This window comes from Caenorhabditis briggsae (genome assembly GCF_000004555.2).
Source record: "Caenorhabditis briggsae complete genome, chrX, whole genome shotgun sequence".
NCBI classification, from domain to species: domain Eukaryota; kingdom Metazoa; phylum Nematoda; class Chromadorea; order Rhabditida; family Rhabditidae; genus Caenorhabditis; species Caenorhabditis briggsae.
The window spans coordinates 2,568,698-2,588,443 of NC_013491.2; the positions used below are offsets into that span (position 1 = coordinate 2,568,698).

The window sequence follows — 19,746 nt, forward strand, 5'->3', positions numbered from 1 at the left end:
CTGAGCTCGCAAACGGACAGGATACGGATCAATCCGAATCATGTACTGATATTTACTGAAAAAGGTTCGCGTGCGGTCCGTATGCGGTTCCTATTTCAACCGCGCGCGAACGCGAAGCGTCCGTAACGGACCTGTTCGCATTTTACCTGTGTTGTAATATCAATTTCGTTTGCTCCAACTATCACAACTTACGCTTGATAATACATTCCTTCTCCAAAAAAGTCGGATCCATCAATCTGATCCGTGTTATCCGTCATCGCCACAACTTTCCGAGCATTATTCAGAATCCTCTCTTCACGAGACATAAATTCTGTTGGCACGGGATCTTTGAAGTCGTCAATTGACTTGACAAAGCTAAGAATTTCGCGACGACGCTGATAATTATTATTAGGATGATCTTATCATTTTTTTAAATTTTCTCACCTTGAGAACTTCTGGTCCGCCATGAATCCACGCTGACATACGTTCAGTATCAAAAGTTCCCTTTTTACGCTCATTGGTTATGTCCACATTGTCTCCGTCTTGAATCCAACGACTCATTTTGAAGCTGGAAATCAACATTTGGAAAAAATCAAAATCTAACATTCAATAACAAGTAAAAATATATAACCAAACATGGCTAAAAAATAGTGCTGACTACATTAGACAGTACAAAAAGGAAAGCGATAACAATGAGAGAGAGAAAACTGAGTGATTGCGTATGATAGTCAAGGGAAGACACTATACTACAATTTCTGGCAACAATGAAGAAAAATGTAGTATACTTTGCTGCTCAATAAAGCTTAGAATGCAAGGAAATAGGAACCGTCTTACATAGTTAGAGGGGATACGTGATAATTCAGATGATTGTTGCAGCCACCACCAACAACGAAAAACAGTACATGACGTGAACGTAACAGTGTAGTCGTTTGACTTTCTTGTCGTGGGTTATCAGTGGAAAACATTTCAATTTGTGGAGACGCAGAGATAAACTGGATATATGGAAATGCATGAAAAATGTATTTCTGAAAGAAGAAGTATTTTCTCAATCAGAAGCGCACCCAAATCGCTGACTTTGAGCCCACATAACTCGGTTTTCTGAGAGATATTCAAAATTTGTCAACTAATGGATTATGTATCATAATATGGCTAACATTTTATCAATTGACAACTTTTTGAGACCGGAGTTTGGAATCGAGAATAGAAGAAATAACGGTACAAAAATCGCTAATTTATCAGAATGAAATTATATTAGATGTCGTGAGGGGTCCATCCTATACGTATACTTCGAACCCAATTATCTCGTTTCTTGTAAGAGATGTCAAAAATCAGTCAACTGTTAAAATGTTGATGGTATTATGATAAATAATTCATCAGTTGGCAACTTTTTGATATCTTTCAAAGAAAATGAGATATATGTGTATAAAGTTAAAGGTTTAGAAGCATTTTATTAGAGTAATTGCTGTACGTAATTGTTAGAGCCGGCTTTAACACAGCGGAATTTTGTTTTATGTTTAACAGTTTTTGATGCGCCTGAAATCCTAGAAGTATATCCTTATATGATCAAAAACCGACCAAAATTTGATTTTGGATTTTTTTTTAATGTTCTTGAGTTCACAAAATTTGTTTAAGGTCCTCCTGTTCAGGTCATACTTTTTTCCAAAAATACATATTTTGAAGTCTTTTTTTTTCCTTCTTGAGACCATTTTTCTATTTTTCCTTGAATTATTTCCAGTGTTCATGCACTTTTCATCTTTCTGGAATTCTACAAACACAAAGCAGAAGTTCCGGAACATTTTTCTTGACTTTTTTTCCTAATTTTCAACTGCTCTGTTTTAAAACGTTTCATTTCAACAATTTCCTTTCTTGCTGTCCATTTTTTTCTGTTTGTTTGACCATCGCACGGCTAATCCACTCTCTCAGAACTTATCGAACGTTTCCATCCACTTCCTTGTTAGCCCACCACTATTCAAAAAACATCATCTGTGTTGGCTTTCTCCGATTTCTCTTTCGCCCTCTCAGTTGACTTTTCTCTGCGTCATTTCCTCCGATCTACATTTCTCATCGCCCTATCTCCTACATCACATCGGAGAGTGGTGCGTCGACAGTTGCGTGTTTGCAGTTCGACGCACATCGACGCAACACATCCTCTATTACCGTAGTCATCGCCCGCTGTCAACGAGAGACGCGTCGGTCGGTTCCACAGCTGCACTGCGTCGCGTGGCCGCATTACGCCGTGTGTTCGCCCTACATTCATTGTTTCTCCTCCTTTCTCTTCTTTCATTTACTTCTCTTTCCCGATGTGACCAGACCGTCACCTGCTCTTCTTCGTCTTGCTCTTGCCCTTTAGTTTATATTATTAAATAATTTGCCTTTCTTTCTTTTTATTCTTCTCTTTTTTTCTCCACCTCCGGTTTCCTTTATCAATTTTTGAACTTTTAGAACCAACTACCCCCAAACACACTTCTCAACATGGCCCCAAAGCAGCGTATGGCTCTTGCTAACAAGCAATTCTCCAAGAATGTGAACAACCGTGGAAACGTCGCCAAGAGCTTGAAGCCAGCCGAGGAGAAGTACCCAGCCGCTCCATGGCTCATCGGACTCTTCGTCTTCGTCGTCTGCGGATCTGGTGAGTAGATTTTTCTTGGTTTTCTGTTTATCGGTCAGTGGGATTCTGCTTCGGGATATCTTCGGAATCTATCTAGGACATAGGGTTAGCGGAAAACATTTTCTAATTACCCAAATTGTTTCAGCTGTCTTCGAGATCGTCCGCTATGTCAAGATGGGATGGTAATTCGCTTTGACACTCTGGAATGAAGCTCTACTCCTTCTTCCTTTTCTATATTTATTGCATACTGGTCCACCATCTCCCCCCTTGAATTTCTTGTGAAATATCTTCTGACAACCAACTTGTCAACTCTTTTCTGTCTCATTTTGTGATAAAAATACCCTCTCCTGTCCTCTCGCTAGTGCGAATCCGTAGTACCTCAACCATCTTTGTCTGCATTTTGTCCAAAAAAAAAGAAGCCCCAATCTGTTTATGGAATAAACGCATTTATTTGGTGTTGTGTGTGGAACAGACCCGTTGACGGGAAGAAGAAAAACAGAGCGAAAAACAGAAAAACATGTTTGATCATCAAATTTCGTTTGAATCATTGTTTCGGAAAGAAAGGCGTGCGGAGGATACGAATCGCTGAGAAAAGGCCGTGAGAGAAAATATGTAGAAAAAACTAGAGACAGCTGCTAAGAAAGTGATAAAAAGCGACATTCTTGAATCACCAGTTGGGTTGGTACTTGGCAAATGTTGTGTTGGGCATCAAGCGGCACCAGCTCAAGTCCAAATCGTTCATGACGTAGGTCATTGGGATGAACATGACAGTGGTTGACACCTGAAACAGGACACGTAGACCTTGATAAGGAATTAGTGACATGTGTCAATGGAAATTGATCGAAAAAATTCAATTTGACAGCGAAAAAAACTTACCACGCCAAGAATAGCCGCCCAGAAGATGAATCGGAAGAATCCCAGACGGCAGCAAAGTTGCCATTGCAAGCAGTAGGCATAGGAGACGTTCATCCAGAACATAGCAATATCCAGGAAGGCAGTGCATCTGAAAATTTTGATTTCTGATGAGTTGGATCTGGTCCCACTAACCGGAACAAGAGAATCAGCTCATAGTTGTCATAGGCATGCTGTCCAGGCTTGAGATATTTAAAGGATGCCGGGATAAACGTCTTCCTAATGGTTCCAATGAGCATAGCAAACGATGACATCATACGAAGCAGTTGGAGCAAGAGCTCGATGGCGTCGGTGACCTTTTTGCGGCTGAATAAAATCATTATTATATATTTTGTGCGTTTTTTTCTCACTCTCTCTCCTTGGCTGCGTCTGCCTTCATGGCCATTCGAAGCTCATGGCGGATACGGTGGCGGAGGGCTTTGCGGTCACGTTTCTCGCGAGATTCACGCTTTGACTTGTCATGGCAATCGTAGCGGTTTGTGTAGTCTGGTCGGAGAACTTCCAATTCTAAAAAATCGGGATTCTCATGTGTGGAGGCTTTTTTAAAAATCGGGGTTTGCATGTGTGGAGGCTTTTTGTTTCTGGATGACAGGCCAAGGCTGATAACTCCCTTTAAAATTGGGATTGGGAGCAAAGCAGTATACCAAATGAGACCTTGGAGAGTTTTACAACTTTTAATAAAAATCGACCGGCTTGGAAACCGGTATTAGAGTCCGAGCTGGCATTTTGAGCAGGGCCGATGGTTTTGTTCAGCCCCCCCCCCCCGTTTATCAAAAATCTGCACTCGGTTATTCAGTTAAATGCTAGTCGATTCTTGTTGAAGATTGTTGAACTTGCCGCGCCATCTGATATGTTGTTTTGCTCACAATTTTAAAATTTCAGCCGGCCCGTCGACATGTATGGTTTGGAGAAACTTTTAGACTCATTCCAGAGCTCAGCAAAAGGATTGAAGGCCCAAAAATCATGTTAAAAACAAAAACCCACCATTTGGACGACTTGTATTCGACGTATTCGAGTTACTACTATTGAACTTGATCCGATCATAAAAACGGCCAATGGCAGAGGTGGAATTGTTGCCCTCCTTGTTGATCTGATTGTTGACATCCTTGTTGGTAGACGCTTTAGATTCTACTGATGGTGTTTGGCTCCCTTGACGTGGCAGGAATCTAAAAATTCATTGAATTCAGAAGAATAGAACAATTAGGCTCACTTCATGACTTTATTCGGAACGTACGACTTCCATTTTGGCTGCTCTGATGTTGGACTCTCTTTTGGGCTTTCTTTCGGTGACACTGAAAGTTACAATTACTGTATAAGAGTGTCCAAATCGCCAGAGGACCCCAATAAAACAGAAAGTGCAGAAAAAAATAGACAGTAAACCCCAAAAATGAGCTTTACCATCTTCCGGTGCAGCTTCAGTCACCACTTCAATAGTTTCATCTTCATCGTCTTCAGGCTCTACAAACTTCGGACGAGATGGTCTTGGCGGGCGCAACGGTGTGGTTTCAGTGGCGTTGTGCTCATCATTGTCCTCTTCTGAACAAGACAGATAGAAAAGAAAGAAGAAAAAGTAACCATACAACATATAGAAGAAGCTTGCGGAAGCTAAAAAAATTCTTTTAAAAATCTAATTTTACCTTCATTGTCCTCGGGAACTTCTACAACTGGTGGCGGGATTGCAGATCTTTCCAGATTGAAAGTTCTCAAAGGAATCGGTGCTTCAGGATCCACAACGTTTGCAGCGCTGGAATTTTGTATTTTCCTAAGTCCCAATTCCGCTTCATTTTTCATCGCAAACTGATAACAAGACCTTGCTACAGGAATTGATAACACTATGCCTTTTTTTTGCTACACCACTCCTCACCTTCTACTATTTGTTGGTTCGTTCTTCTCGTCTTCATCACTATTCGAGTCTAAAAATTACTTTGTTGATATGATCTTGACGAAATATTCTAGTCTGTTTTACCCAGTTCTATCACTCCTTTCTTCTCTTTCCGCGACATCAGCCGTTTTGTGAAATGGGCCGATCGGTTGGTGGTGTAGAGGGCATAGTAGAGTTGCTAGAAGGTTCACTTTTTTATCTTTTTTCTTCTAATTTTACTAAACAACGTATTTTTCAGTTGATTTTGTTCTTCAGGAAAGCTTCGACCTTCTTCAGGAAAGCTCGGTGGTAAAGATTCCAGTCACTTTGAAAATTTTAGAGGGTGTAAAACAGACGTAAACTAAAAAATTCGCATTCACAGAACTTTACAAAATTCTTAGTTTTTTAGCTATTTGCCGATTTCTCAAAGACACCTATTTTTGCCGCTTTTGTATTGAAAATTTGATAAAACAGGTGCCTCTCAGAAATTGGCAAATAACTGAAAAACTAGGAATTTTCAAAAAATTCTGCTAAAGCAAAGTTTTTAATCTAGTTCTGTTTTATACTTTTTAAAGTTTTCAAAGTGATCGGAATCTTGACAGCCGAGCCGCAGACTCTTGAAATGAGCAAAATCAACAGAAATACTTCTTTTTTATCTTTTTGACAGCTACTGTACCTTAAATGTGTAGTCAGGATACTTGGTGAGCTTCTTGATGATCAAATTGGTCCAGACAATCAAGTAGTTTTCGGGTCTGAATTTTCAAAGAATTTATTTTTAAACTTCCAAGTTTACAGTACTCACCTCAACTGAGGAAAGCAGCTACACAGAATCAGGTGCATCCAGAACCACAACAGATCATAACTCTTCCATAGTGTGAAGTACACGCAATTAGTGTAGATTGACATGCACCTAGAAAATCATCAATCTTTGATAAAACGGTTTCTTGAATCGATCTTACCAATTAAAATGTGCCAGACATGCCAATGTGAACCGATAACTGAACCAGAACAGGAAGCAATACCATTTCGTTTCCATCTCACATCAATTTCTCTAAAAAATCGGGAAAATTTGACGGTTAGAATACAAAAAAAAGATTGAGAAAGACAGAAATTGGTCACTGAACATTAGAGTAAACGGCAAAAAAAAACGGAAATTGTCAACAGGATTGAGTCACCGTTTGTTGTTTTTTCTCGAAATTCAATTTTTTGAACTCGAAAATTTCAAAACTACAGTAAACTTTTGAAACTATAGTAAGCAAAAAGCAAATAAAAAATCCGGAAATGATTAGTCGTAAACTAATCAATCACTTCCACGAAAATCACGTGTTTTTGCAACATTTTATCACCTTTTCTCTCTTTTTCTCGTTTTTCTCAAAAGTGATTTGGTACTTTTTTTTTGATTTTAAACATATTTAAAGAGTGCTTAGACTATTTAATACACTGAAAAACGATACTAGGTCAAAAATAACTACTAAAAAGCGAAAAATAGACGGAAATGCGTATTCCAAAGACCTCGCCGATTAATTTAGGTGTTATGTCACATCAAATTTATCAGTCGCTAAATTCCTTACATTGATTCTCACATTTTCTTGAAGACCACAAAAGAAATTGCAAAATTAGCGAATAATTGAACTATTTCCCTCCTAGTGAACATCAATTTCGGTGATAAAACAGGTTTCCAACATGGAATTTGACCAAAAAATGATTTTCCGAAAACCAAAAATGAAAAATATACATTTCGTTTATTTTTATCATTGTACTAACGATAAGAACAACAAAATCCAAGCAGATAAACACAATCCTGCGGCGAGAGAGACAGAGAAAAGAAGAGGGTGCAAAGAAAGCGGGCGCGCGAACGACACTCCGCCATTGCACCCCGCCTGTTGTTTAGCAGCGGCGCAATTCTTCTTCCACACCGAATTATCATGGTCCCATTGCTCACTTTTTTTTCTTTTCATTCGTTGCACTTCTCAGATTTTTCCTTTTCTATATTTTGCAAAATTCACGCCGTCAAGTTCCCCAAGTTTTGTGAAAACTTTTGCATAAAATTTGGCGTAAATCCTAGGCCATGTCATGTTTGGATTTACGAGCAAACGTGGTTAAGAATTTAATTTTGGCAAGATTTATGAGATTTTCACTCTTTAAATGCGTTTTTTGTCGTCCAATACTCAAATTTCCGCACTGAACAATTTATTTTTCTAGGTACCATGACCTTCTACACCGTCCTTTTCATAATCGCAGTGCTTCTTCTGCTTGCTCGACTCCCAATCATCGGATTCTACATTCGTGCCGTCTACTATGGACTGTGTCTGATGATTGGAGGATTCGTCGGTGGCATCGCGTCGATTCCGTACGGAAAATCAGCCAATAATCACTTGTGAGTCTCTAAAATCATGGGTTTTTGATGAAAAATTGAATAAATTTTGCAGCCGGATGTTCAAAATCTTCCAGTTCATGACTTGGCCGATGGGAATCGAGTTCGAGTTGCGAAACGCCGAGATCCTCAATGACGAGAAGCCGTACATCGTCATCGCCAACCATCAGAGTGCGCTGGACGTTCTCGGTAAGATGAGAAGAAGACTGGCGGTGGTGGCGCTGTTCTGAGAAGACGGAGGGCTGTGAGCTTCTGGACAGATCTTTAAAAACGAACTTCTTGGAAAATTCAACGTTTTCGAAGCTGCGGAAGAAAAAGAGAGAAAGCAGCGTTAGATTAGAGCCTAAAGTCCCGCAGATGTTAAGGAAAACGAAACTGGAGATGAAAAATGAATCTTCGGAAGGGTTCGGCAGAATAAAAAACTTATAACCTTTCGTTTCTGTTCAGATATCTTGCGGTTTCTGGTCAGATCGGCATTAGAAGAAGACGGTGCAGGTGGTAGTTTAGATCTAAAAGATAAACGGTTGGTTGTAAGCTGTCCGGTGGATTCACAGCAATTTTCGAATTTTTTGGATGTTTCTCAAGCTCACAAGCACCTTCTAGCTCGCAACAAGTCAGGGAATAATAATGATTTTATGAAAAGCAATGCAAACCGCTTTGAAACCATCAAAATATCTTTTCGAAACTTTTTCAACCGAATAAATCTTCAAATTTTCTAGGCATGTCCTACGCTTGGCCAGTCAACTGCATCGTGATGCTCAAGTCAAGTCTCAGATACTTCCCCGGCTTCAACCTGTGCGCCTACCTCTGCGAGTCTGTCTACATCAATCGCTTCAGCAAGGAAAAGGCTCACAAGACAGTCGATAGCACCCTCCATGAGATTGTTTCTAAGAAAGTATGGTATTGAAAGGACTAGAGCCTTTAGGGCAGTTTCTGCTTGAAAGAACCTTGACCGCAGCCTAAACTAGCGAAATAGCCAGTTGCTAGCAGTGTGTCCATTCGACACGACTTCGAGAAATTTTTCGAAATTTTTTTTAGACGAATTCATTTTGCAGTGGTGGCCTAACTTTTGCAAATTTGGTTTTTTAGACCACACTTCAAAATGGGCTAAAAAGACACTCCGAAATTCCGCACCCCGCATTGTTTAGCACATTTCTCGAAAAATTTTTTTCCCAAAAATTCTTTTTCGAAAATTTCTCGAAAAAAATTTTTCGAAGAATTTCTCGAGAAATTTTTTGTTTAAATTTCCTCGAAAATTTCTCGAAAAAGGCATTTTTCGAAAAATTTTTTTCGAAAGACACACTGGTTGCTAGTCAGCCAAAATGCTTTAAAACGTCATTTTAACAGTGACAGGAGCTTCAAGCAGACATTCAAAAATGCACTTCTTAAAAAGCTTCACATAGTCAATTTTCCAACATTAAGAGAAAAGTCTGGATCTATCCGGAGGGAACTCGCAACGCCAACAACGAACTTGCCACATTCAAAAAGGGAGCCTTCATTCTTGCCAAACAAGCCAAGATCCCAATCGTTCCATGTGTCTTTTCCACACACAAGTTCTTTTACAACCAGGTGAGTAGCTGGCGATTATCGATTTTTCACTAAAAATCCCTTTTTTCAGGCCGAGAAAAAGCTCACAGGTGGCAAGTGCATCATCGACATCCTTCCTGAAGTGGACTCGTCCAAATTTGAGACCGTTGACGAGCTTTCTACCCACTGCCGTAACATCATGCAGCAGCATCGCTACAAACTCGACGCGGAAGCTGCCAATCTCAATCTCTAAAAAGGGTTTTATACCAATTTTTTATACCAAAGTTAGGACACAATTTGTTAATTCTTGCCCGCTAGCTATTTTTGCTCTTTTTTATGTTTTAATTTCCATTTCCCGAGTCAAAACCATCACCACACCCCGAGTTTTATGCATTCCCCATCACACATGTCCCATGAATCAGGTTTATATTGATATTGAATGAAAATTATTGAGTTTAATACGGGTTCGGGTCCTAGCTTGAACATTGGACGACGTTGAAAGTGGCGGCAAGAATAGAATGGCGATAGTTTTGAACTCCAGCGTCCTTTAACTGTCGAATTGTGTTCCAGAACTCACTAAATTCAATCAGAGACCTAAAATCTGCCAATAATACAGTTTTCGCTAAAAATTTCGGTTATTTTCTGTTTGAAAACGCGAAAAGAATCCCGCTGCGGCATGGAAAAGTGGGCGGGGCTTGCCAGTTCGCAACAATGCCGCACATTATTGTAGCTAATTTTCTTTTTTGCGATTAGACCTTAGAGATTTATTGTTAGAAGATTTTTGGTTATTAACTCACTAGAAACATGCGAAAATTCCATTCTATAATCAGAAACATTTTAAAGCAAAAAAACCCGCGAAATTTCTGGTTTTCGTGAGTTGAAGCAGCATTTTTCTTATTTTTGAGATTTTCGAATCACTTAGTAGTTTTTCTGAAATTGTGAAAATAATATAAAATTTCTAAATCACACGAAAACAAACGTTTTTCTATGAAAATCAGTGAATTCTGCCTACAAATGCAAAATATTACGTTGCGGCACGGGAAAGTGGGCGGGGCTGGTACGTTCGCACCATGCCGCACACTTTTTCCTTGATTTTTTGTCGGTCACTTTTTTCATTAAAACGATATTTTTGCAAGTTTTTCAACTATTTTCTCATTTCAAATCGATGAATTTTAAAGAGAAAAACTTTTTAAAAATTTTTCATAGTACAGACATGAAAATATGCAGTATTGGACACTGAAGCACTGAACCAATGACAGGCAACGGTCTGAAACTAAATTTAGCTGAAAAAACCACAAATTCTCTGAAAAAATAGGTTTTTTCGATCAATTCGATATGGCAGAGGTTTGAAACTACAAGAAACAAAAAAAAAATACAAAACAACAGAATATTTTGATGAAAAGTTTTTTATTATCGGAAAATGAAACATATTGCAAAATACACATTAACATAATTCAGTACGCGTAAAGGAAAAATGAATTGAATGTCAGAAATCGAGATGAACACGTGAAAATATTTGGTGAGGGTTTGAATGGGCAGAGATTTGATATTTGTCGGTATAAAAAAAGGAACCGAGAATCTGAAATAAGGGAATACGGGCAGAGATAAATTAATATTTGGAGATTCAAGCTCAAAAGATGTGGGGTTTGCAGGGGAATTTGAATGGGCAGAGATTTGAAATTGGTCGGGATAAAGTAGAGAAATTGAAAGAACCGAAAATTAAAAATAAGCAAATACTGGCAGAATTACATTAATATTTAGAGATTCTAGTTCAAGAGATGTTGGGTTTGGAGGAAAATTTCTGGGGAATTTTGGAGGATATTTATATATATAAGTAGGGGTGAAAAAATTCAATAAATACGAAAACACACTTTAATTGTCCGTCTGGTAAGCTTGGGTAGATGTCGATGGTTGGTTTGACGAATCTTCCATCGATCTCCTATGTTTCTTGGATCTAGGAGGCGAATGATCTTCCGAGGTGTTAACAGCATCCTTTCTCTTGATTCTCGCTTCTTGATACATTTTCTTCAACGTCCAACAATCAGTGTCTTCGTTGTAAATTGCGATAGTGGAAATGATCTCGCGGAAGAAAAAAGTTTGGGTTGGATCCGTGAAGTCCAGCTGCTTAGCGAGGATTTTTTTGAGGAATTTCTCCTCCTTCCCATCGGGGCATTTCTGCAGGAAATCATGAAGTAGGCGAGCACACATGACTATTTTATCAAGCTGAAATTCGAAGTAATTCTTGCCGTAGAATCAGAAAATTGAGTTTACCTCTTTCTTATCGTCGTTACACTTGAATCGAGGTGTTATGGAGTCCCAAAATGACCCATCGATTTTCTCCTCCTCCACATTGTACTCGCTCTTGATCCGCTTCAAGCCACTGTGCCGGAGATGCCTATGGAATTCCTTCTTCCAGCCATGAGCCAGTCTTCCTTCCCTAAATTTTTCCAAAATAAAAACTAGATTTTGAAATTTATATGACTTACGAATGCAGAAGGCTTTTAACGGCGCTCTCCACAGCTTCATTAATTCGTTTCCTTTCTGGAGCACGGAGGCAAGCTCCATCTTGAACCGTCCTCGCGTGGTTCCTCATCGCCACCAATTTGTCATCATCAAACAGTGATAGGAGCAGCTTCTTGTCCTCGAAGCCTTCAAGCTTGTGCTTCTAGAAAATGTTTTTATTCGAAAACATCAGAGTATTCAAAACTCACCAGATCCTTCTTCGCTTTCTTTTTGAGATCCTTGTTGCTGGACTTTAAACCCTCCTCTGGGACGATGTCTCCTTCGATATAGACTCCAATGTCCGACCCTTTCAATCCTGCGGGTTTCAGGGTGAACAGATCCTTCAGCGTGTTGTTGGGGATCGTGTGGTTCACATCGGCGTTGTTCAGAAGCTGTTCAGCAAGATTCTCTTTCTGGATCTGCCTAAAAAAGAATTCGTTGGAATGCTTTCTACAACTCTGTGCGCTTACTTGAAATACTTTCGGTCTTCAATCGATCCATTCGAAACCAGCCGGACGATAGTGACCTTGTGCTGCTGTCCCATTCGATAGATCCTCATCTTTGCCTGGTTGTCAGCTTGCGGGTTCCAATCCGGATCAAAAATTACAGCTTTGTTGGCTGAAGCGAGATTCAGCCCTAGTCCTCCGGTGCGCGTCGTCATCAAGAATACTTTGATGCTCAGATCCTCTTCAAAGCGCTTGATGATCCTTGTGCGTTCCGGAAGAGAGTTGTTCCCAGTTAACGTGCAGTAGGCAATTCTGAAATTATAGTGGTTAATTGCATACTTGTAACGGGCCGGGCCGGGCTTTTTTCCGGAATTTCGGAGGCCCGGCCCGTCCCGGCGGGCCCGTCATTTCACTAGTTTTGAAATTTTCAAAAAACACATTAGGGGGGACCCTTATGTGATTTTTTTCCTACCAAAAAATTTTTTTTCGAGTTTTTCGATCTTTTTTGAACAGACAGACAAACAATCCGAAATACGAAAAAAAAATGGAAAAAATTATATTGAGAGCTCAAAATTTGGCTCAAAAATACAGAATTTTTGACACCGGGCCTTCCTGGCCGGGCCCGGGCCTTGAAAATTTCCTCAGGCCCGGCCCGGGCCCGGGCTTTGGCGGGCCGGCCCGGAATTTTACAAGTATGGTTAATTGTGAAAAATTATCAGCAAATCAACTCACTGCTTCTTATCCAAGTAGAATGCCAACATATCCACCACTGCCAAACGTTGAGTGAACAACACAACGCGATTGTTCGGGTTCTTGAACCATCTCCGGAAGAGCCTGAAGAGCATAACGACTTTCCCGGAATCATGCATTCTTCCAAATTTCTCGGTTCCTGGTTTCATTTTCCGATAGATTCCGGGATGATTACAAATGTCGCCAAGCTTATTGATTCCACCGAATGCTTTTATATTCCTTTCAAGAATCTGCTGAACTTCGATGGATCCGCAAAACTCTTGGTAGATTCGCCGTTGTCTCGGACTTAGTTCACAGCTGATCATCTGAAAAGTTAACCAGTTGGTGATTGTAAATTATTCTAAACATCATTTACCACTTCTTCGATGTCAGTGAGATTCAACTCCATTCGGTGATCCTTCTGAAGACGACGGAGGATCAGTGGTTTGATGGCGCAATGGAGAGCCATCAAGCATTGGTAAGCCTTGGCAGCAGCTTCCGGTGAGCAATTGATGTAGGCGCCCGCGTTGATGATCCTTATGAAACATTTATCGAAGGTCTTCGCATCGGAAAGTCTTCCTGGATTCACAAAATCGATGAGCTTCCAAAATTCCTTCAGCCGATTTTGGAAAGGAGTTCCAGTGAGAATGAATCTCTGCGTAGTCGTCAGCTGTCGCATCGCTTCGGCGCATTTCGTGTCGTCGTTCCGAATATGATGCCCTTCATCGAGAATGACGACCTGCCAGGGAAGCGGGACAATACGTTTGTGGAGATTTGTGAAAGTCCCATATGTCGTGAGCACCACAGCTCCGTCCGGATAGTATCTGGACTTCTTTCCCAGCTTTTTCAGAATCCTATCAGCCCAGTTCCTCTCACGTCCAGTAGAGCTTGTTTGATGGAGGAGGAAGACTCTCACTCTTGGGAACCACTCATTAAGCTTTTCGACCCATTGATGGGTGACAGAGACGGGGCACACAATGAGGCAGGTATCCAGACCTTTGTATCTGAAAATGTATACATGTTAGGTTAAATGTGAAACAACCACTTACTTATAAGAGGTGCGCTGAGTTTCTGCAATTGATCTCAGAAAAATGCAAGTCTGGATCGTCTTTCCGAGACCCATCTCATCGGCAAGAATCCCACCACTACGATGGTCCATCTTTGTTTGGAGCCATTGAACGCCATCTTTTTGGAATCTGAAGCCATTTTTATAAAACTAAACCAAAATATAAATAAAAAACTTACGGGAAAAGTCTATTCCAGGATTTGGTGTCTACTTTCCAAGGAAGACTGGACAAGCCGCTCTCAGACTCGACGTTCCTGGTGATAGTGTAGTCTTCATCGTCCACCGGAAGACTGTTATATCTTTTGAAAAAGTTTTCATTACTGTTGTCGTCTCGAATAGCTCGTCGGCGATGACGTGAGCCTCTGGGAGAACGATTGCCTTCTGAAGATCCACGGCGAGCTGGTATATCCTCCTCTTCATCCTCCATCTCGTCCTCGTCCGCAATGGCGAATTCCGGATCGTCTTCCACTTTGTACTCCTGATTTTCGTCTCCGCTGGCTGATGGCGAGGGTGAGCGTGATGGCTCATTGCTCACGCTCTCCTCATCCGAGTCGTCTTCACAGTCGCTTCCAAGAGCAGTTTTTAACGCTTCTTCATGATTGTACTCCTCATTTCTGATATTTGCAGCAACTACTGGAGGGGGAAGCGGTCGCGGAGCACGGTGACTGAAAAAAATGGTTTAATTTGGTAACAGTTCTTGTAGTCTCCGAATTTAATTTTATCTAATTGACACATACTCCGGAGGGTACAACGATTCGAGGGTTCAAGAGGTACAAAGTGATTCAGGGGTACAAAACTACAGTTCGGTGGTACAAAATTAGAGTTTTTTGATATTTTTACTCTGAATTGCGGATGTTGTTCCCTCGAATTGCCTTATACCCCTAGAAGTCCCAAATGTTTGTTTCCTCCGGATTATTTGTCATCTACTTGAAGATCCTTTTTATTTTTCTAGAAAACTCACCAAGGTGGTGGCTCTAATCTGACTTGATTATCATCAAAATCAATTATTTCACCATGAGCAGCTGCATCTCGTATGATTCTCAACTGCTCACTGAAATACAGGTTTTTTTTTTCTTTTCAAAAAAAAGGAACTAACCGAATACCGGGAAGCTTAGGAGACGGAGTAGCAGCTTGGCTCTGACTACTACGGTTTCTGACTGGCGGTGACGGATTTCTGCCGGACCTGAAAAATACTTTTTCTTCCATTTTTGACATTCATTTTGATATTAATAATTCATTTAATACTTACCGATGCGTAGAAGATTGCATAGATTCATCCAGAAATTCTCCACCGTCTTCACCCCAATCAACCGACGAAAAATCATCGATATTACCCATATTCGATCATACGGAAATGTTATCTTTACCTGAAAATTGAAACATTGAGAAATATGAATAAAACAACTTGGCAAATCATTGAAATTACGCGAAAATACATGTAAAAGCAGGTGACCTCCTCACCCAGGCCCCTCAGAAAATCGATACAATGCGCACAGAAGAGACCATATTCAAACAGGAGAGGTCAAGTTAACGAATAACAACGTATGTGTGTTGCACACAGGGCGAGGGAAACGCGCTCTATTGAACACTAGAGTTAATAAACTTTCAAGTAATCTTATCAACTATTTCTTGCGGTTTTTGAACAAAAATAACATGAAAAATAGTGAAAAGTTACTACCAACTCACTTCTGAAGGTTTTTGAATGATTTTATTCTCACAATTCCAGATTTAAAGCAGGTTTTTTTTTTCAAAATCTGTCTGTGGGCAATAGTTTTTTTTTGGGTTTTTGACTGTTGCATACTTGTTTTCCTTTTATGAAAATCTTTCTGTACTTTCCTTGCCCTTGCGTTAATAGTGGCAGATGCCAACTTTCTCCTGTCATCACACACAGACACACACACACACACCCAATTCTTCAGTTTTCCCTCCAGTTTGTTTCTCTGATGCATCTGGCAAACACTATTTTCCGGGGCAGGACAGATGAGTGTCTTCTTCTTCTTCTTGAAAAAGATATTGGACATTTTCTCCAACTCTCACTCTCTTCTGTCGTTCCTGGTTCATCTTTTTTTTTCTTTTTGTTCTCTCTTCACACTGTAATCTATTACTTACTTTTTTTGTGAAATGCCAGTTTCGACAGCATGCCTGTCAACATAATCGGTCAATATATTCTTGAAGAACGCTGATTTTGTTCGAAAAACGCCAAAATTATAAAAAGGTTACGAAATTTTGAGACCTATAGATTCTGAGACCCTCAGTTTCCGAGACACCTACATAGCTTCTGAGCTCCAGAGACTCTGAGATTCTGAGATTTTGAAATTATGAGATTCTGAGATTTTGAGATTCTGAGATTCTTAGATTCTGAGATTCTGAGATTCTTAGATTCTGAGATTCTGAGATTCTGAGATTCTGAGATTCTGAGATTCTGAGATTCTGAGATTCTGAGATTCTGAGATTCTGAGATTCTGAGATTCTGAGATTCTGAGATTCTGAGATTCTGAGATTCTGAGATTCTGAGATTCTGAGATTCTGAGATTCTGAGATTCTGAGATTCTCAGATTCTGAGATTCTAAGATTCTAAGTTTCTCAGATTCAGAGATTCAGAGATTCTGAGATTCTGAGATTCTGAGATTCTGAGATTCTGAGATTCTGAGATTCTGAGATTCTGAGATTCTGAGATTCTGAGATTTTGAGATTCTGAGATTCTTAGATTCTGAGATTCTGAGATTCTTAGATTCTGAGATTCTGAGATTCTGAGATTCTGAGATTCTGAGATTCTGAGATTCTGAGATTCTGAGATTCTGAGATTCTGAGATTCTGAGATTCTGAGATTCTGAGATTCTGAGATTCTGAGATTCTGAGATTCTGAGATTCTGAGATTCTGAGATTCTGAGATTCTGAGATTCTGAGATTCTGAGATTCTGAGATTCTGAGATTCTGAGATTCTGAGATTCTCAGATTCTGAGATTCTAAGATTCTAAGTTTCTCAGATTCAGAGATTCAGAGATTCTGAGATTCTGAGATTCTGAGATTCTGAGATTCTGAGATTCTGAGATTCTGAGATTCTGAGATTCTGAGATTCTGAGATTCTGAGATTCTGAGATTCTGAGATTCTGAGATTCTGAGATTCTGAGATTCTGAGATTCTGAGATTCTGAGATTCTGAGATTCTGAGATTCTGAGATTCTGAGATTCTGAGATTCTGAGATTCTGAGATTCTGAGATTCTGAGATTCTGAGATTCTGAGATTCTGAGATTCTGAGATTCTGAGATTCTGAGATTCTGAGATTCTGAGATTCTGAGATTCTGAGATTCTGAGATTCTGAGATTCTGAGATTCTGAGATTCTGAGATTCTCAGATTCTGAGATTCTAAGATTCTAAGTTTCTCAGATTCAGAGATTCAGAGATTCTGAGATTCTGAGATTCTGAGATTCTGAGATTCTGAGATTCTGAGATTCTGAGATTCTGAGATTCTGAGATTCTGAGATTCTGAGATTCTGAAGTTCTAAAATTCTGTGACAGTATTTCAAAATCCTGATTTTTGGGATTTGTTAAAAAATTTCAAACTTTCGAACTTCTGCAATTCTCGAAATTTGAGAAGCTATTCAAAAATCAAAAATGATAGACATTTTGAAGTTTTGGGACTCCTAGATTTTCCTAGCTCCTAGCTTCTCCTAGCTTCTGAGATTCTAAGATTCTCAATTTTCCAACTATTGTTTGACCATTAATTCTAGTGGATATACCAGAAAATTGTGACGAAAAATTCTGAAAAAAAACATTTTTTCAAAAACATTAGGTTACGGTAATTATTGTTCTCGGAATTTCGGGCATCACGGCCAGCGTTTTTCTTTCCTGAAATTCTATTAACAACACAATTCTTTTAAAAAAATCTGTATTCATTTTATATTCCCATGCTTTTCTCATTTACTTCTCTTCCTCATAACATTAAAGAGCTCATCCGGATCAAGTAACGGATCAGCTGTATTTTTCTACCCAAATGACTCCCATTTTCTTCACACTTTCTCTTAATTTTCTCTTTTTCTCACTACTACTCTTTCCCTTAAAAAGTAAAACTCTAATCCTCACTCATTCCTCACGCACACACGCGCAGCACAATCTTTCAAAATCTCTATGTTTCCTATCTGAACTATGTCTCCATTTTTGTCTCTTTGCCTCCTTGCTCACACATCTCCTTTTTATATCTTTTTGTCCCTGACCGCACCCATTCTTCAAACTATTGACCGCCTATTTTCAAGGAAATTCCAATGTTGTCCCCGGCACAAGAAGTGGTCAGTTACCTGATCAATTCTGCGGTTGGGTTGACTTCCACATCACGGAGACAATTTCAAACAAGCTTTCGAGACGCGCCACGTGGAGAGCCGGATACTCTGCTATGTATTTGCATCAAATGGTTTTTCAAGAATGGAGATTTCTCAGACTTCTACGAGGATATCAAGCAAATGGTTAAAGGAAGTGAGTTTGTGTTTTTATTTCAAAATATTTTCACCACTTTTCGTAACTTGAAATGTTTCAGAATCTCTCGCTGGTTTCGTGGATAGTCATTTGATGGTGTGCCCTGAGATTATTCGACTGATTGTGGAGAATGCTGACAATAAATCTCGGAAAAACAAAATCTCAATCAAAAGGGACGAGTTTTCCATTTGTGTCGGAAGAGGACGACTAATTTCATTTCCATACACTGAAGACATGGAGGAGCCGGCGGCGATTCTAGCGGAGTACACAAGACTGTTGTTTTCGTTTCAACGATATGATATCGAATTCGCTTTTGAAGGTGAGGATTAGTACACAGCATTGGCAACCGGTATGGCCCGGTAGGCGCGGGTAGTTTAGTTTTGATAAAACGTTTGCTAAGATACAAAATTAGTCGAACAAATTCAAAATTTCAAAACAAAAATTGAATTCGTACCGGCACATGATCAACAAAACGGATACTCATGTGATTGGATCACACTATTCAAATTTAATGGGATCACGAGTACGATCATTGTGTACATTACTGTATGAATGAATGTCAAATTCAAATAAATGTCAAATTCTGCAAATTTATATTTAAACAAGTCAATTTTAGATCACTTGAACTCTTTCGAGTTGGACCAGGGACCAGGGATGATACCAACTTTGTTGAAACCTAAAGTTGATTGTTTTCGTAATGAAAATATCATAAATCGATTTCAATTAATCTCGGGTACGGAGGTAGGTACAGTACCGGTCAATAAGATGTACGAAAACGTAATTTTCAGTAGATTTTCGGCCAGTTTGCCCATTTTCAGAAGTCTCGAGCTCGGCTGTCATATTTCCAATCACTTTGAAATTTTCGGAAAATGTAAAACAGACATAGATGGAAAGTTTTGCATTCGCAGAGTTTTTTGAGAATTCCTAGTTTTCCAGCTATTTCCCGATTTCTGAATAACATATGTTTTTTTCGTTTGAAGTACAAAAAACGGAAAAAATTTGATGTCTTTCAGAATTCGGCCAATAACTAAAAGACTGCAATTTATCAAAAATTTCTGAGAATGCAAAGTTTTTATAGTAGGCCTGTTTTACACCCTTCAAAACTTCCAAATTGATCGGAAGTTTGAAAATCGAGCTCCAGACTCCTGAAAATTTCCGAACTGGCCGAAAATCAACTCTAAAACACGTGTTCGTGGTATCTTATTAACCGGTACTGTAAATCGACCAAACGTAATCTCAGGTACGAGAGTATGTAGGTAATTGGAGCAGAAT

General features: G+C 39.5%; 7 protein-coding genes across 7 annotated transcripts in view; 3 read left to right on the forward strand and 4 right to left on the reverse strand.

Moving 5' to 3' along the window:
- The window catches only part of CBG16008, a gene marked incomplete at both ends in the record, with an annotated part of 3,969 nt that extends 3,429 nt beyond the window's left edge, over window positions 1-540 (reverse strand). Inside the window, 2 exons of the mRNA XM_002643348.1 lie at window positions 193-374; window positions 424-540. Of these exons, the coding sequence (XP_002643394.1) occupies window positions 193-374; window positions 424-540 (299 nt within the window). The remainder of the gene's footprint in view (window positions 1-192; window positions 375-423) is intronic.
- A 1,911-nt stretch (window positions 541-2,451) lies between these two features.
- CBG27457 lies at window positions 2,452-2,773 on the forward strand (the record flags this gene model as incomplete). The annotated part of the gene is made up of 2 exons (XM_045238902.1): window positions 2,452-2,608; window positions 2,733-2,773. 2 exons carry the CDS (start codon window positions 2,452-2,454, stop codon window positions 2,771-2,773), a joined length of 198 nt encoding a protein of 65 aa, XP_045099824.1.
- A 481-nt stretch (window positions 2,774-3,254) lies between these two features.
- CBG16006 lies at window positions 3,255-6,396 on the reverse strand (the record flags this gene model as incomplete). The annotated part of the gene is made up of 13 exons (XM_045238903.1): window positions 3,255-3,368; window positions 3,464-3,590; window positions 3,635-3,805; window positions 3,850-4,006; window positions 4,484-4,665; window positions 4,710-4,791; window positions 4,898-5,035; window positions 5,137-5,243; window positions 5,364-5,412; window positions 5,466-5,559; window positions 6,037-6,112; window positions 6,163-6,270; window positions 6,320-6,396. 13 exons carry the CDS (start codon window positions 6,394-6,396, stop codon window positions 3,255-3,257), a joined length of 1,482 nt encoding a protein of 493 aa, XP_045095942.1.
- Window positions 6,397-7,567: 1,171 nt separating this feature from the next.
- Cbr-acl-1 lies at window positions 7,568-9,514 on the forward strand (the record flags this gene model as incomplete). The annotated part of the gene is made up of 5 exons (XM_002643346.1): window positions 7,568-7,737; window positions 7,790-7,923; window positions 8,454-8,629; window positions 9,157-9,303; window positions 9,353-9,514. 5 exons carry the CDS (start codon window positions 7,568-7,570, stop codon window positions 9,512-9,514), a joined length of 789 nt encoding a protein of 262 aa, XP_002643392.1.
- Window positions 9,515-11,133: 1,619 nt separating this feature from the next.
- Window positions 11,134-15,342, reverse strand: Cbr-csb-1 (the record flags this gene model as incomplete). Its single annotated transcript, XM_002643345.1, has 12 exons — window positions 11,134-11,484; window positions 11,533-11,698; window positions 11,748-11,926; window positions 11,973-12,186; window positions 12,234-12,521; window positions 12,942-13,264; window positions 13,315-13,942; window positions 13,988-14,134; window positions 14,184-14,669; window positions 14,966-15,055; window positions 15,101-15,187; window positions 15,254-15,342. The coding sequence occupies 12 exons, from the start codon at window positions 15,340-15,342 to the stop codon at window positions 11,134-11,136; spliced, it is 3,048 nt and encodes a 1,015-aa protein (XP_002643391.1).
- A 1,228-nt stretch (window positions 15,343-16,570) lies between these two features.
- CBG16003 lies at window positions 16,571-18,009 on the reverse strand (the record flags this gene model as incomplete). Its single annotated transcript, XM_045238904.1, has 2 exons — window positions 16,571-16,978; window positions 18,004-18,009. 2 exons carry the CDS (start codon window positions 18,007-18,009, stop codon window positions 16,571-16,573), a joined length of 414 nt encoding a protein of 137 aa, XP_045095943.1.
- Window positions 18,010-18,266: 257 nt separating this feature from the next.
- The window catches only part of CBG16000, a gene marked incomplete at both ends in the record, with an annotated part of 6,309 nt that continues 4,829 nt past the window's right edge, over window positions 18,267-19,746 (forward strand). Inside the window, 3 exons of the mRNA XM_002643341.2 lie at window positions 18,267-18,474; window positions 18,536-18,793; window positions 19,091-19,215. Coding sequence (XP_002643387.2) covers window positions 18,267-18,474; window positions 18,536-18,793; window positions 19,091-19,215 — 591 coding nt within the window. The remainder of the gene's footprint in view (window positions 18,475-18,535; window positions 18,794-19,090; window positions 19,216-19,746) is intronic.